At 36.0% G+C, this 17,637-nt stretch overlaps 1 protein-coding gene across 2 annotated transcripts in view; it reads left to right on the top strand.

Annotated features, from left to right (window-relative positions):
• CBR4 (carbonyl reductase 4) overlaps positions 1-14,217 on the top strand; it is a 30,499-nt gene extending 16,282 nt beyond the window's left edge. Inside the window, exons 4-6 of one of the 2 annotated variants that reach the window (XM_007496137.3) lie at positions 7,871-8,005; positions 11,073-11,144; positions 13,664-13,800. In XM_007496137.3, coding sequence (XP_007496199.1) covers positions 7,871-8,005; positions 11,073-11,110 — 173 coding nt within the window. In that variant the 3' untranslated portion in view covers positions 11,111-11,144; positions 13,664-13,800. Of the gene's footprint in view, positions 1-7,870; positions 8,006-11,072; positions 11,145-13,663 lie in introns of both variants that reach the window. The other variant, XM_001365640.4, reaches the window with a different exon arrangement.
• Positions 14,218-17,637: the final 3,420 nt, after the last annotated feature.

Raw genomic sequence — 17,637 nt, 5'->3', positions numbered from 1 at the left:
ATTACTCGAATTGAAACCAAGATGGGGGAATAAACTATAGCAGCTCTGTATCACCACAAGAATCCTCTCCGATAAAGATTAAAATATCACCACAAAATGAATGCAGGAGGGAAAGACCCGATAAAGAGACAGAGTGAAACAACTTTCAAGAATAGAAAAACCCAAAAGGTAGGCAGAGATCATCTGGGGCACTGGGGTGAGAGGAGAGCAGAGCCAGTAAGAAGGTGTATTCAAGGAGGGAAGAACAAGCCAAGAGCAAGCCATGTCCTTCTCCACTCCCCCCAACCCCCATCTGTTATCCCAGGTTCAGAACCTCAAGTCCAAGCCAACATTCAGATCCAGAGATCCTGCCTGGCAAATAGTGACACAAGTCAACTCATACCCCTTGAAATTTCAAACCTGTGGAGAAGTCTAAAGCTCCAGTCCAGGACAGTCTGGGCTGAAGCCCAGAGTGAAGCCAGGATTTCCACTCGGTTTGGGATAAGGATTTAGTACATAGTTTGGTGACTGATACATACTTAGTATTGACCTTTCTGTCTAAAGCTTAGGGCAGAGCTCCAAGACAGGACAATCAAGGGTGTGCCTGATTGGATCAAGTAAAGAGCAAGACCAAAATCTTGAGCTTTAGGTTGGGGCTAGAATTTGATCACCTCCTGACCTGATGAAGGTCAGAGTGAGAGCAAAAGCTTACACCCTGAGGAAAGTCCTTAAGCCATCAGCATCTCCAGGGTCAATTGAATCAGCAAGGGGAGGGAACTTTCAGAGTTTTCAACCCTCAGACCCAAAAAATAAGCTGAGAATAACATCAAGCAAGGACTGAAGTTTAAGAGGGTACCCCAACTTCCCAGAAAATAGTCTATCCATAATTAAATATGAAAAATTAGTAAACAAAAAAAAGCACCTAACTCTAAAGAATTTCTATGGAGACAAATAAACAAGGTATAGACACAGAAGGGGACAGTGAAAGCAAAGGAAACACATGCAAAATCCAAAAGAAAAATATGGATTGGACACAGGTTGTGTCCAATCTTTAAAATCAATTTTTTAAAAAAAAATCAATTAAGAGAGACAGAGGAAAAGTGGGGAAGAGAAATGAAAGTGATACAAGAAGAAAGGAAAATGATACAAGGAGAAATGAAAGTGATGCAGGAAGAAATGGTCCAATTGAAAAAGGAGAATCAAAAATGGACAGGAGAAAATCAGGCCTTAAAAATCAGAATTGCGGATGACATGATGGTCTACTTAAAGAATCCTAGAGAATCAACCAAAAAGCTAATCGAAATAATTAACAACTTTAGTAAAGTTGCAGGATACAAAATAATCCCGCATATGTCATCAGCATTTCTATATATTTCCAACACAGCTCAGCAGCAAAAACTAGAAAGAGAAATCCCATTCAAAATCACCTTAGACAAAATAAAATACCTAGGAATCTATCTGCCGAGACAAACAAAGGAACTATATGAACACAACTATAAAACACTCTCCACACAACTAAAACTAGACTTGAGCAATTGGAAAAACATTTAACTGCTCATGGGTAGGATGAGCCAATATAATAAAAATGAACATCCTACCCAATCTTGTCTATCTATTTAGTGCCATACCTATTGAACTTCCAAAAAATTTCTTTACTGATTTAGAAAAAACCATAACAAAGTTCATTTGGAAGGACAAAGGATCAAGGATATCCAGGGAAATAATGAAAAAAATACAAAGGAAGGAGGCCTTGCAGTCCCAGATCTCAACCTATATTACAAAGCAGCAGTCATCAAAACAATTTGGTACTGGCTAAGAGACAGAAAGGAGGATCAGTGGAATAGACTTGGGGCAAGTGACCTCAGCAAGACAGTATGTGGAATAGACTTGGGGCAAGTGACCTCAGCAAGACAGTATATGATAAACCCAAAGATCCCAGCTTTGGGGACAAAAATCCACTATTCGATAAAAACTGCTGGGAAAATTGGAAGGCAGTGTGGGAGAGACTAGGTTTGGATCAGCACCTCACACCCTACACCAAGATAAATTCAAAATGGGTGAATGACGAACATAAAGAAGGAAACTATAAGTAAATTAGGCAAACACAGAATAGTATACATGTCAGACCTTTGGGAAGGGAAAGATTAAAACCAAGAAAGACATAGAAAGTGTCAAAAATGTAAAATAAATAATTTTGACTACATCAAATTAAAAAGCTTTTGTACAAACAAAACCAATGTAACTAAAATCAGAAGGGAAGCAACAAATTGGGAAACAATCTTCATAAAAATCTCTGACAAAGGTCTAATTACTCAAATTTACAAAGAATTAAATCAATTGTACAAAAAAATCAAACTATTCTCCAATTGATAAATGAGCAAGGGACATGAACAGGCAATTCTCAGCCAAAGAAATCAAAACTATTAATAAGCACATGAAAAAGTGTTCTAAATCTCTGATAATCAGAGAGATGCAAATCAAAACAACTCTGAGGTATCACCTCACACCTGGCAGATTGGCTAACATGACAGCTATGGAAAGTAATGAGTGCTGGAGGGGATGTGGCAAAGTGGGGACATTAATTCATTGCTGGTGGAGTTGTGAATTGATCCAACCATTCTGGAGGATAAATTGGAACTATGCCCAAAGAGCGATAAAAGACTGTCTGCCCTTTGATCCAGACATAGCACTGCTGGGTTTGTACCCCAAAGAGATAATAAGGAAAAAGACTTGTACAAGAATATTCATAGCTGCACTCTTTGTGGTGGCAAAAAACTGGAAAATGAGGGGATGCCCTTCAATTGGAGAATGGCTGAACAAATTATGGTATATGTTGGTGATGGAATACTATTGTGCTAAAAGGAATAATAAAGTGGAGGAATTCCATGGAGACTGGAACAACCTCCAGGAAGTGATGCAGAGTGAAAGAAGCAGAACCAGGAAAACACTGTACACAGAGACTGATACATTGTGGTACAATTTAATGTAATGGAATTCTCCATTAGTGTCAATGCAATGTCCCTTAACAATCTGTAGGGATCTAGGAGAAAAAACACTATCCACAAGCAGAGGACAAACTGTGGTAGTAAAAACACCAAGGAAAAGCAACTGCTTGACTACAGGGGTTACGGGGACATGTCTGAGGAGAGACTCTAAATGAACACTCTAATGTAAATACCAACAACATGGAAATGGGTTCGAATCAAGAACACATGTGAAACCCAGTGGAATCATGCATCGGCTATGGGGGGCGGGGGGGATGATCTTTGTCTCCAATGAATGTTTTGAAATGACCAAATAAAATATTGTTTAAAAAAATCAGAATTGCCTATCTAGACACTAATGATTTCAAAAGAAAACAAGAAACAATAAATCTTATTGAAAAACCAACGAACCTAGAAAATGGATCCAGGAGAGACAATTTTAGAAGTATTGGACTACCTGAAAGCCATGATCAAGAAAAAACCTTGGACATCATATTACAAGAAATTATGAAAGATAACTACCCAGAGTTCCTCAAACAAGAAAATAAAATTGAAATTGAAAAAAATTCATAAATTACCTCCAGAAAGAAGTCCTCAAATGACAACTTTGAGGAATATAATAACCAAATTTAAGAGCCACCAAGCTAAGGAGAACATTCTTTAAGCAGCCAGAAAGAAACCATTCAAATACCTTGGAGCTACAATTATGATCACACAGAACCTCATGTCTTCTACATTAAAGTATCAAAAGGCATGGAATATGATATTCAGTAAGGCAAAAGAGTTGGATTTACAACTCAGAGTCACCTATCCAGCAAAACTGAGCATATTCTTTCAGGGGAAAAAATGGACATTCAATAAGATAGATTTCCAAGCATTCCTGAGGAATTCGCCAGACCTAAACAAAACATTTGAAGTCCAAACATGAGACAGAAGAGAAACCATAAAAGGTAAATAAGAAAGAAAAAAATTAAGTGACTCATGAAGGTAAAAATGTTTATATGTCTACATAGAAAGTTTCCTGTAATGCTCAAAAATTATTCTTAATAGTAGAGAAGATAGAAAGAATTTATTCAGAAAGAAGATAGAGAAGTAAGCTGATTATGATGATGTGATGTATATGATGATATATAATGGTAAGATGTGTATGTAAATGTGATATGAAACAATATGTATGCATATGAATGATATGTAAAAAAATCAATCAAGGTCTTAAAGAGAAAGTTGTACTGAGAGAAAAGGGAAATGAGAGGTAGAATGGGGTAAATTATATAACTTAAAGAAGTGTAAAAAGTCATTATAGAGAGGGGAGGATAAGGGTGGTGGTCGGCAATGGTTAAGCTTTACTCTTAACTTACTCAAATAGGGCAAAACAAGTATACTCAATGGGATTTAGAATTCTATCTTACTCTACAGAGAATTAGAAAAGGAATCTGTTATAAAGAAAAGTTAAAGTTAAAGAGGAAAATGTCTGTCTGCAGAGGGCAGAGGCAAGGAACAGCAGAGTAAGAATTCTTGAATTCTGCAAGGAGAAGTTAAGCTGTTGCTAAGGAACAGTTGGGGCTTGTGCTGGCTCTTTTTCTCTGGTTTACCTGGAGGGGACTAGCTTCCTTTCCTTTCTAACTGTTTTTCTATATGGACTTCTCCATCTTACCTGCTTCCCTTGCTGGCTGGATTTATATCTTCAGAGCTTTCTGGTGTGATCCTGAACTGTCTGGGCCATCTGTTCATGAGATTTAGTCTGGAATCTGTTTGGATCTAAGACTTCTTTCTGGGCCCTATCCTGTCTAACTGCCAAATCCACTACCTCTAATATAACCCCAAAGGGGGTTGGTTTTGGTTAGTAAAGGTCTATTTACATTAGGGTCTGGGTCTTTAGATAGCTAGGCATTTCAGAGTAGTTTGAATCCAAGAAGACTGTAGAATAATAAATCCATCATTTATAACTAGGACTGTATTTTTACTTCAGTCCAGGTTTTGCCTGGACTGAACCTGTCAGTCAACAGATAGCCTTTCCAAAGTTTATTCTTCTGATATTGGCCCTACATTTTAACATCTAATCCCATCCCCAAACAACCCTAATATTACAAATAAGACTAAGGAAGAGGCAGGTAATTGGAGGGAGGAGAAAGTAGGGATGGTGACAAAAAGCAAAATACTGGTGAGGAGGAACATAGAGAAAGGGAATAGAACAAGATCTAAAGAGGATAATAGGATGAAGGGCAATACACAGGTAGTAATCATAATGCTGAATGTGAATGTCATGAACTCACCCATTAAATGGAAGCTGATAGCAGAGTGGATTAAAAACCAGAATCCTACTATATGTTGTTTACAAGAAACACATTTGAAGCAGGGTGACACACACAGATTCAAGGTAAAAGGCTGGAGCAGAATTTATTATATATCATCTAAAATTAAAAAAGCAAGAGTAGCAACCATGATACCAGACAAAGCCAAAGTAGAAATTGATCTGATTAAAAGAGATAAGGAAGGAAATTACATCTTGCTAAAGAGTACTATAAACAGTGAAGTAATATTATTACTAAACATTTATGTACCAAATGGTTTATCATCTAAAGGAGAAATTAAAGGAGCTTAATGAGGAAATAGGTAGTAAGACCATATAAGTAGGGGATCTCAACCTTCCCTTTCAGAACTAGATAAATTGAACCAAAAATAAATAAGAAAGAAGTAAGGGAAATGAATTAAATGGTAGAAAAATTAGAGTTAATAGATATCTGGAGAAAACTGAACAGGGATAAAAAGGAACATACCTTTTTCTTTGCAGTTAATGGTACATATACAAAGATCGACCATGCACTAGGGCATAGAAATATTGCAAACAAATGCAGAAAAGCAGAAATAATAAATGCCACTTTTTAAGGTAATAATATGATAAAAATTATTATTAGCAAGTGTCCTTGGAAAGGCAAATTTAAAATTAATTGGAAACTAAATAATCAAATTCTTCAAAACTGGTGGGTCAAAACAGAAACAATTATGGACTTCATTAAAAAGAAGGACAATGAAGAGACATCTCATCAAAATCTATGGGATACAGCCACAGTACCCCTTTGGGGAAAATTTAATATCACTGAGTGCCTGTACCAACAAAATGAGAATGTGGAGATCAATGAATTGGGCTTGCAACATAAAAATTTTGAAAAAAACAAAAACAAATTAAAAATCCCCAGATAAAAACTAAATTAGAAATGCTAAAAATTAAAGGAAAAATTAATCAAATTGAAAGTAAAAGAACTATTGAACTAATAAATAAGACTGGGAGCTGGTACTTTGAAAAAACAAAATAGTTTAAGTACTGGTTAACCTAATAAAAAAAGAGAATCAGACTAACAGTATCAAACATGAAAAGGGTGATCTCGCCTCTAATGAAAAGTCAATGGAAGAGAAAAGTCAATGGAATAGGCTAGGGGTAAATGACCTAGTATTGTATGATAAATCCAAAGAGCCCAGCTTTTGGGACAAGAACTCACTATTTGACAAAAATTGCTGGGACAATTGGAAAACAGTATGGGAAAAATCAGGTCTAGATCAATATCTCACACCCCATACCAAGATAAATTCAAAATGGGTAAATGACTTAAATATAGAAAGTGAAATCATAAATAAATTAGGTGAACATAGAATAGTATACCTGTCAAATCAGTGGGAAAGGAAAGAATTTAAGACCAAGCAAGATATAAGGAATATTACAAAGTATAAAATGAATGATTTTGATTAAATCAAATTAAAAAGATTTTGTACAAACAAAACCAATGCAACCAAAATCAGAAGGAAAGCAACAAAGTGGGAAAAATATTTATAACAAAACTCTGACAAAAGTTTAATTTCCCAAATATGTAAGGAACTAAATCAAATTTATAAAAAAATCAATCCATTCCCCAATTGACAAATGGTCAAGGGACATGAATAGGCAGTTTTCACAGGATGAGATCAAAACTATCAATAAGCACATGAAAAAATGTTCTAAATCCTACCTGATTAGAGAAATGCAAATTAAAAACAACTCCGAGGTACCACCTTAAACGTAGCAGATTGCCAATATGATAGTAAAGAAAAGTGATCAATGTTGGAGAGGAGTGGCAAAATTGGGACACTAATACACTGCGGGTGGAATTATGAATTGGCCCAGCCTTTCTAGAGGGCGATTTGGAACTATGCACAAAGGACTTTAAAAGACTGCCCTTTGATCCAGCCATACCACTGCTGGGTTTGTACCCTCAAAGAGATAATAAGGAAAAAGACTTGTACAAAAATATTCATAGCTGTGCTCTTTGTGGTGGCAAAAATTGGAAATTGAGGGGTGTTCATAGATTGGGGAATGACTGAACAAATTGTGGTATCTATTGGTGATGGAATACTATTGTGCTAAAAGGAATAATGAAATGGAGGAATTCTGTGTGAACTGGATCGACCTCCAGGAATTGATGCAGAGTGAAAGGAGAAGAACCAGGAGAACATTGTACACAGAGACTGATACATTATGGCACAATCGAATGTAATGGACTTCTCTACTAGCAGCAATACAGTGATCCAGGACAATTCTGAGGGACTTATGAGAAAGAATGCTATCCGCATCCAGAGAAAGAACTGTGGGAGTAGAAACACAGAAGAAAAACAACTGCTTGGTCATGAGTTGATGGGGATATGATTGGAGTTTTGATGTCATGAATAACATGGAAATAGGTTTTGAATAGTGATACATGTATAACCCAGGGGAATTACTTATCAACTGGGGGGGGGGTAGGGAAAAGGGGAGGAAAAAGTGATGAATCATGCACCCATGGAAAAATAATCTAAACAAATAAATAAATAATTAAAAAAAGAAAATCAAATGCTTTAAGAAATATTTAATTGTTTATATTTTCTTTCTGTCTGTGTAGGAAGTGTTGTCGGTTTAAAAGGAAATTCTGGCCAATGTGTCTACAGTGCTAGCAAAGGAGGATTAGTTGGTTTTTCCCGTTCTCTTGCTAAAGAGGTAGCCAGAAAGAAAATTCGAGTGAATGTCATTGCACCAGGTCAGTATAAGTTTAAAAACCACACACACAAATGGTAATTATAAGAAAGACACCTTGTGCCTTTTCTTTTATTCATTCTAATTTTTTAAAATTGTGTAAGAATAGTCTACTTTTTCTAGGACAAATGAAAGATCTTTCGTATTTCCTTTATTTTAGTAGGATGATAATATATGTTCTTTTGTCTTACTGATTTTGTCCACTTTTTTGTCCAGTTTTCCAGATTTTCAACATTTGATTTTTTTATTAGATCTTTTTCCTACCAATGCTTTCCTTTTAAAATGTTGAATTGTTCTTCTGTAAAGATGAATATAAAGGTTTTTAAAAGTCCTTTTTATTGCTTATTAGAAAAATATAAAAAGTTTGGCAAGGAATAGTATTTAAACTTTTAATGGAAGTGAATATTTCAGTGTAATAGTGTCATTTAGTAAAAATATTTTGTTCTTGACTACTACAGACAGATGATATTGAGTATATTTGGTGTATGGGACAGCTATTATTTTTACCCATTCATTAGATTGATATAAATTAATGGACTTGTACTGTTCTTCCTTTGGGATTCCTTAATGATTGAAGGTTATATAGTGAAACTGATACTTAAGATAGCATTTTGATTGTTAAACTTATTAGATTATATGAGAATATTCAACATATCCTGTTTATAGCCTATGGTCTTTTTTATGGTGAAGAATTCTCTAATTTTTTTGTATGATTCTATTGGGTCAGTCCAAATCTGTACAATTTAGTAAGTAATATATATAGGTCAGGACCATTAGTTTTTATGAAGTGAGCTCATTCATTGCCATCATCTTGGTACTGCCTTCATTGCATTATTCTAACCTGGGAGATTTTTGTGTCCTAAAGAAAATTTGCCCTAAGTAATTTATTACACTTTGAACAAGTGAATGATTATGTACAATTGGTTATTATGGATGAATTATATTATTATTTTATGATATTTTGGGGAAATCTATATACATGTTAACTATTATTAACTAAAAATCAACTACATTTATAAATATATTATATGCTTTTTTCTGCTACTCCAACAACAGCTGATACGATCTCAGGATGGTCGTGGATTCTCTAGAGGCCATTCCCTAATATTTATTGCACATTTTATAATGCTGCTATTGCAGAGTACCAAGATGTTCAGTATAAAACATGCAGGTTCTTCCACTAGGCCCATGTTGGCAAACCTATGGCATGTGTCCCAGAGTGGGCTATGCCCCACCCCCTTTCCACCATGCCTGAGGACATTCCTCCCATCACCCACCTCTTTGCCCAGCAGCCCAATGGGAGCACTTCCTCCCTCCCCTGTCTGGGGTAAGGAGTGGCTCATATGCAGCATGAGGGTTGCAATTTGGGTGGTTGGTCTCTAAAAGGTTTGACATCATTGCACTAGGGGATTAGCTAGTTTGGAGATTTGATAATGTTGGGAGTTTGGGAAACCAGTTTAATTATATATAGAAAGTTTCAAGAAACCTGGAACAGTTGGATTAAATTAGAAATGAACATCTCTAAAAAGAATATATTACCTATACATTTCCTAATTACTTGCTAACCTAAGTAGCAGTTATCAGTAAAATGACCAGAAAGCACTTAGGGAGGAGAGCAGAGGATATCTCTGATCTACCAAGTGTGTTCTCATCCTCTGAATCATAGAGTTGACTGCACAGAGAATAATTACTTGCTAAGAATTTCCATGTTTTGTTTTGTTTTTTTAAACTTGAGGTAACTTTTAAAACAATCGTAAATTTCTTACTTGGTAAATCTTACTGGCTGGGGAATATTTAACATTGGAGACATCTTGTACTTTGTTTTGGCAAGTATTCCTTTATTAATTGATTTCTAAAAAACATCATTCCCATACTAACATTTTTATTTCCATAAGGTTACCTTAGTTTCCTGCCACTTTGTAAAGGTGGGGAATTTTTGTGTTTTTTACTTGAAAGAGAACAGTTTTTGGCAAATGCTCCCTTGCATTAGTTTGGTGCACCCTGAGAAAAGATAGCACGGTAGACCAGCCTTCTCTGTATGTTTAGAATAACTTTGGACATGGCAGAATTTTGATCTGGACAAAAATGAAATTTGGTTTCTGGAAAGGATTTTTTCCTTTTATTTTGTATAAACTTCAAGGAATATTTTGTTTCTTTCTTAACATTTCCTGGACATTTCCACTTGAGAATGGGCAAAAGGAACAGCTGTTTGACATCTGAGTTGGTAGGCATATCAACTAGAATGGCATTCCATTATTATTGCATTATTATTACTGGTCATGGGCCCAAATCTTAGTGTGTTATTTAAAAACAAAGTTTTCTGCCAAATATAAAAATGTACTGCTGAGCCAGTAGTATGGATGTATGACACTTACATTAATGCCGGAGAAGAGTGGTATCAAACTAGTAGAAAGAGATCCTTGTAGCAGCTTATTGATTTAGAAAACCACAAATTAACATTATCTTTGTTATGGTGTATTATATTTATTTCCTTCAGCATTTATCAATTACATTGTATTCTGGTTCTGGTGTGCTGCAGAGTTTTGTGAGCCATAAATTTGACACTTCTCCCAAAGAGTACTATTAAGAATGAAAGTTGCAATGAGACTTTTCCTTCTATTGTCTACTTTTTAGACTATAAGCCCCTTGAGGGCACCTTGCAGAGTAAGAGTACTTTTTACATTTTAATTCATTTTGTTAAATATTTTCCAATTATATGTAAAAAATCAACAATCATTTAAAAAATTTGGGGTTCCAAATTTTCTCTTTTCCTCCCTCACCTCCCTTCTTTGAGAAGGCAGACAATTTGATATCAAGTATGCATGTGAAATAGAGAAGGCTTGTGACTAGAGAGAGCTGATAAGGGAACCTGAAACTGCTTGGTTGTAATGGAAGTAGGAATGAGAAATGCTGAGGGATGCTAGTACAGGATGCTGCCACACAAGGGAACTGCTCTGGGAATGCTCTGGGGTTTGCCTAGTGGATCAATATTTCTCCTAATCTCCTCCTCCCTTTCACTCCCTCTCTCCTTCACCCTCTCTTCCCTGATCCCCTTCGCCCCCACCTCCCAGTTCTTCTTGAAGCCTTTGACTTCTTCCCTCCGTCCTGAGTGAACTATAAAGATACTCTACTTGCTTTCTCAGGTAAGGGTTTTATTGGGATAACAGGATGAGAAGCTGAAGTAAGAGGAATGAGGGTGTCCCTAATCTAAAATTTGAGGAGAATTTGGGAGGGTTATGGAAATAATCAGTCTTGTCACAAGTTGTGACAGAGAGACAATTAGAGATGGAAAGTTAGAGAGATGGAGAACAACTGTTTGAATCTTCTTTCTCCTTCACAGAGAAAAGTCTCTTCTTCAGCCTGGCTTTTCTCCAACTCTTGGTCAGTAAAATCTCAGAGAGAGCAAAGCTTTCCCCTTGATCCCCCAAACCAAACCCCCCAAGCCCCCAAACCAAGTCAGCCCCACAAGGGTCTTTCAGCCAGGTTCAACCTCCAGAGTGAGTGACTCCAAGTCCTCTCTCCCTGGTCAGCTCAACGGCTAACTCCTGGGAACATTGCATTTGGAACCTTCTTCTTGATTGACAGGCAGGTCCCCAGCCTTGGTTCTTGCATCTTGGCTTACAAGTCCTCTCTCTCTCCATGCCTCTACCACACATATGAAGTAATACAAAAAATGTCCATATTAGCCATGTTGCAAAGAAATCAAGACAGAAGAACCCCAAGAAAAATTAAGAAAGTTTAAAAAATATGCTTCAATCTGCAATTAGAATTTATTAGTTCTCTCTTTGGAGGTAGCTGGCTTTTTCCATCATGGGTCCTTTGGATTTGTCTTTGATTGGAAGAGCTAAATCTTTCACAGTGATTATTACAGTATTGCTGTTAATGTGTACAATGTTCTCCTGGTTCTGCCCACTTCATTTTGTATCAATTCATATGTCTTCCCAGTTTTTTCTGAAACCATCCTGCTCATCAGTAGTATTCCATTGCAATTGTATGCAACAGCTTATTCGGCCATTTCCCAATTGATGACATCCCCTCAATTTCTAATTATTTGCCACCACAAAAAATGCTGCCTTAAATATTTTTTGTACAAAGAAGTCCTCCTCCATCGCCACCCCCTCCAGTGTTTTTTGTGTTTTTGATTTTTCTTTTTGGTCTTCTTGGGCTATAGATCTAGTAGGCTGGCACCTGACACTTTGCACAGAGTAGGTTCTTTCACAAATACCAAATTGCCTGGTTTTACTGCTGTGAGAAGAAATGAAAGGGAATGAAGTTAAATATTTTTTACTATGTATGACAAAAGATTTGGCAATAAAGGAGACTTGCTAGTTTCCTAAATAAAGATCATTGGATTATTGTGAATTGTACCATTTATGTAAATATTTTCAGCATGTTTACAAAAATAGTAACATGTAATTAAATCCTAAAAAAAGGGACTCCTTAAGAAGGTAGTATATATTTACAAATGAAAAAGAAGTTAAAGAATGATCCAGGAATGTATAACAAGTCTTTGCAGGTGTGGGACTAAGCGTAGTTCTTGTCCACTTTTTTAGTCAGTACTGTCCATCCATTGTGATTGATGACTGCATCTCATTCCAAGGCAGTTTATGAAATGCAGACTTTCCCTTTAAGTAGCCACTACCCCTTAAGTCCTTTGCTGTATTTACCACATAGTCTATATTTATATCTATTTTCTGCTGTTCTACCTTTCCACCAGTCTTACCCCAGACAGATTCTGGCAGGGCTGACTAAGCTTGAAAGCATGGAGTACCAGTCTAGCCAGTGACCATTTGTGACTTGTCAGCTCAGTAATCAGCCTACTTAAGAGGAGAGATGCCAATCACCCAAAGATTGGCTAACAACTTGTGAAATTTTTAGCCACAGCAATTCAGGAAGATCCATTTATTAAGTTGTAGTGGGATTGTGACCTTTGTTTGTGTAGAGTCCCAGTTATGGATTCTTAAGGTGTATCTGGATACTATTCTTTTCTCATTTTGAGTATAGGAAATACTAGCATTTTGAACCTAAAATATTAAGTTTGCTTTTTTAAAAAATGGTCATTTCAGGTAAGAACTATTTAGTGTAGATGCTAAACATTCTTTGCTATATCTAATGTCCCATTCTACTTTTACATGGTCTTTTTTGCTTTCTGATTTTCTATTTTTTTTAAGGTATAAACATGTATTTGGAATAACTATTTAAAATTCATTTAAAGTAAGACAACTTTATTTTCCAGAATCTTCTTTTTCATAGTATACACTTCTGTTCAGATTAGATTTTGTAATGCTTAAGGTCATAATTAATGTCTTAGTTGATGCCTCAGTTCAGAACATGCTTTTTTGCAGACAGTTTTGTGAATTCATTATTAACTTTTAACCCTCCATTTTGAGACAAACAGCAATACAACCAGTCATGACCAGAAGATTTATCTTTTCCTATATGACCCAGAAAGAATTGCATCAAGCTGGCCTGACAAATCTTTGTCATGTCTGAGTCTGCTGGTGTCATGAAGACATAGGCTTGGCTACTTAAGTATCATGTAAATCTCTGGGTTTCCTGAGCTAATCTAATATGGAACTGTTTAGTTTTCATTGAGTACAGTTTGAATTCATTCTTAGAAGACATAGTTCAACTAAATAACCCAAACTTTTTTTCTTTTAAGGATTTATCCACACAGATATGACTAAAGATATGAAAGAAGAACAGTTAAAGAAAAATATTCCTCTTGGGAGATTTGGAGAGCCTAGTGACGTGGCACATGCTGTTATTTTTCTTCTAGAAACTCCTTATGTTACAGGACATGTTCTCATTGTAGATGGCGGATTACAACTTGTTATGTAAAGAGGGTTTCTGTGTATAATATGTAATAATCTGTAATAATAGTGTTTTGAATTAAGATTATATTTAATTTTGTTAACAACTACTGAATCATACCTGCATGAATGGTAATCAAACCTATAAAAGAAATTGTTATTCCTTATGTTTGAAGTTCATTTGATGGTGATTATATGATCATTGATGATTAAACAGAACAATATTTGACTAGTAGTCCTTCCATACTGCAGATATGAAATCAGTTCTTTAGTGATCTTATGCGCCATCAAATGTATAAAGAGCCATTTTTCAAAGGATATCACCTTTACCAAGTGATGGAATTATGCCCACTTGTTATCTGTTTGTGCATTTAAATCAGTAAAAGAAACTTTTCTTTTTAAATATTTTTATTGATATCTTTTGTCTCCACATTTCATTCATTTCCAAGTATATCCCTCCCCTTTCACCTTCCCCCGATCCATTCTTTGCAAAAATAAATTAAAAAAAAGAAATAGAGGGAAAATGTTTGGCAAAAATAATCAAAATATAACCAACCATCTCCTACAGTCCATGCAACATTCCACACTCCTAGTTCCCCATCTTTGTAATGAAAAGAAAAAGTGGGTGCATTTTCTCAACTCTTTGGAACTATGGCGTTTGGTCATTATGATGATACTAGATTCAGTGTTGAGAAAATACATTTTCTATTAGTTATTATCTTTGTTTCACACAATATTTGACTTTTCTTAACTGTTAACCTCTTTGGCTGTTGCCAGAATAAAAGAATACAAAGCATACCTTGTGTCTAGTTGGTTACCCTGACTGATGCCATTTTAGGAAGGAAGGAATCAAATATTTATTAAGTGCCAACTGTGCGCCAGGAACTGTGCTAAGGACTTCGCAAATTTTGTCTCATTTGATCTTCATGACAATATTCCTGGGAGGCAGGTGTTATTATGGACCCCATTTTATAGTTGTGGAAACTCAAGCAGATACAGAAGGTGCCCAGCTAGATGCCATGATTATCCTCCTTTCACAAATAGGGAAACTTAAGCTGAGAGAAATAAAGCGATTCAATATGGTTCACATGGCTAGTAAAGTGTCTGAGGGAGGACTGGAATCTGGATCTTTCTGCCTCAAAGCCCAGCACTGCCCATTGGACAATCTAGAAATGGAGCCCATCAGATCCAAGGCATCTCCAAAGAAAGAATGGAGATGATAGGAATCATTGGCTCTAATCCAGTTTTGACTCTCAATGAGCCGTGTGACCTTTGGTGAGTCACTATTTGTAGCTCTAAGGGCCCTTTCTGCCCAAACTTAGATATGGGGGGAGCTGTTCTCATTGCTGTTCTAGAGGGGCTGCCACCCTTGGGTTCTCTGATGCCTCCCTTTCTGTAGCTCTCAGGGAACACACACCTCATTAGGAATAACCCCTTTTTAGAACTGATTGAGTGTTGTATACTCTAGATCCCATGGACCTATGGGGCATGGTCTGTAAATACATGTGTATGTATGACTTAGGCAGGATTATGTCATAGAGAGATGGTTTATTTCTTGATTTTAGGGTAAAAAAATTCTTACCATAAAAAAAAAAAAGCAAGCACTAAGTAGCTAAGCACGCCAAGGAGGGCTTTTAAGTAAATAGGCAGTTGAAAGCTACCCCGACAGAATTAAACCTCTTTAAAAGTAAGAAAAGGACTTGTGTTTTAAAAGGAATCTTTACTTGGGCTCAAAGATAAAGCTATCAACTAAATTGAAAGAGTCAAGTAACAGTATTAACACACCCACACACACCTCGCAAAAACCGGCATATTTTAGAACTTAATGTTAACTTATATACTCAATCTTGTAAAAGGGAATTCTTTATTCTCTTTTGTCTATTTTGAGTTAACACTTGGTTAACACTAACTTAAGAACCCCTACTTAGTACCTCACCTGACACTAAGTAAGAGTGTTCACAAGTCATTTGCTAAAGTGGGTAACAACTCAGTCAGGAAATTGAATCCTTTTGATAAGAGTTTACACCTACAGAGGATGAGAAGTGGATCCTATAAGACACTCCCCCCCATCCCCTGGGCAGTGCTAGACAATTTGAAAGCTGTGATAGGCCCCTGTGAAGAGGGGAAGGGACAAGAAGGCTCTGAAAAAAATCCTGAATTTCTGGGGCTAGAGGTCAGCTTCAGCTGTTGTCCTCAACAGGTTGTTGTTTTCAGCTCTAACTGCTTCTTGGAGGGAACTTGGGTGAGTGAATAGCTGGCTTTCCTTTCCTGACTTCTGGAGATAGATTAATTTTGGTCGAGGGTTAACGAGTCGTGCTGGGCTAAGTTGATCACCAGAGCAATATTTAATGTGATAGGCTAAATAACTTCTCTACCCTCTTTTTGTATTTCTCAACTTTCACTCTCAACCTATTTTGTAAATAAAAAATATTGAAAGTCATTTTGACTTGAGCTATAATATTTTAAATTGGTGACCACCATATTATTTATACTTTTCATATATTTTAGTCAAACCCTCAATTTTTATTCATTACAATCTTACCAGGAAATTATAATTTTTCTTTTAATAAATTATTTTAAAATCTTTGCTGCATTCATTTCTAAGTGGGAATTTATAACTTCTTAGGGTTTATTTTTTTCTTTTTAAATGTCATTTGATATTTTTAAAGATACAGCTAGCATTTATATAGCACTGTGAGGCTTGCAAAGCACTTTATAGATTATCTCATTTGATCTTCACAACAATCTTGTGAGGCAAAGAGATGGTAAATTCACATCCTGCCCTCTTACGATCTAGATTCCTTACTTCCCTATGACACCAAACCTCTTCCAAAAGGCTACACCTATCAATCATCTGAAATCTTCTCTCTCTGCTCCCTAGAAATAAATTATTTTATAACAAGTATCAAAGGGAATTAACTAGGTTTATCATTTTCCTTTTAGTCATGAGGCTTTTGTCAGAGATACTTGCTATAAATTTCCCCCCTAAATTCGTCATTTCCCTTCTAATCTTGATTGCATTGTTTTTATTTGTCCAAAACCCTTTAAACTTAATGCAATTAAAATGGTATATTTCATTTTTTGTTATGATCTCTATAACTTATTTGGTCATAAATTCTCTTCACATTCCTAGGTCTGACAGGTAAACTTTTCCATGCTCCCTTAATTTGTTTATGGTGTCACCCTTTATTTCTAGATCAAGTGTCCATTTTGACTTTATCCTGGTGTGTGGTATGAGATGTTGGTCCACGCCTAATCTCTTCCATACTCCTTTCCAGTTTTTCCAGCATTTTTTGTCAGATAGTGAGTTCTTTCCCCAAAAGCTTGGATCTTTGGGTTCGTTGAACACTAAGTTGCTAGGGATATTAATGACTATATATTTATAGTATAGTTCAATGTCTGATTCAGTCAGCTCCCTCTCCTTCATATTTTTTCCATTAATTTCCTTGATATTTTCGTGTTTTTTTTTGTTATTCTTCCAGATGAACTTTGTTTTTATTTTTTCTAGTTCTATGAAATAATTTTTTGGTAGTTTTATTGGTATGACTCTGAACAGATTTAGGTAGGATGTCATTTTCACTATATTGGCTTGGCCAATATAAGAGAGAGGAAAGATAGGTAGTAGCTTTTGCAGAAGTCTCAAACTGTCATACTGGAAGTGAGGCCTACCATCTGGGCCTACAGCTTGTCACCAGCTAAAACTGGGTTCAGCTCTGATCCAAACCTTTTATCATAAACAATTAACTTATTTCACTATCCATGAGCAAGTAATGTTTTTCCAGTTGTTTAGGTCTGACTTTACTTGTGTGGAATGTTTTGTAAT

Source organism: Monodelphis domestica, chromosome 6 (genome assembly GCF_027887165.1).
Source record: "Monodelphis domestica isolate mMonDom1 chromosome 6, mMonDom1.pri, whole genome shotgun sequence".
In the NCBI taxonomy this organism is placed as follows: Eukaryota; Metazoa; Chordata; class Mammalia; order Didelphimorphia; family Didelphidae; genus Monodelphis; species Monodelphis domestica.
This window is presented reverse-complemented; position numbering and strand designations above follow the sequence as displayed.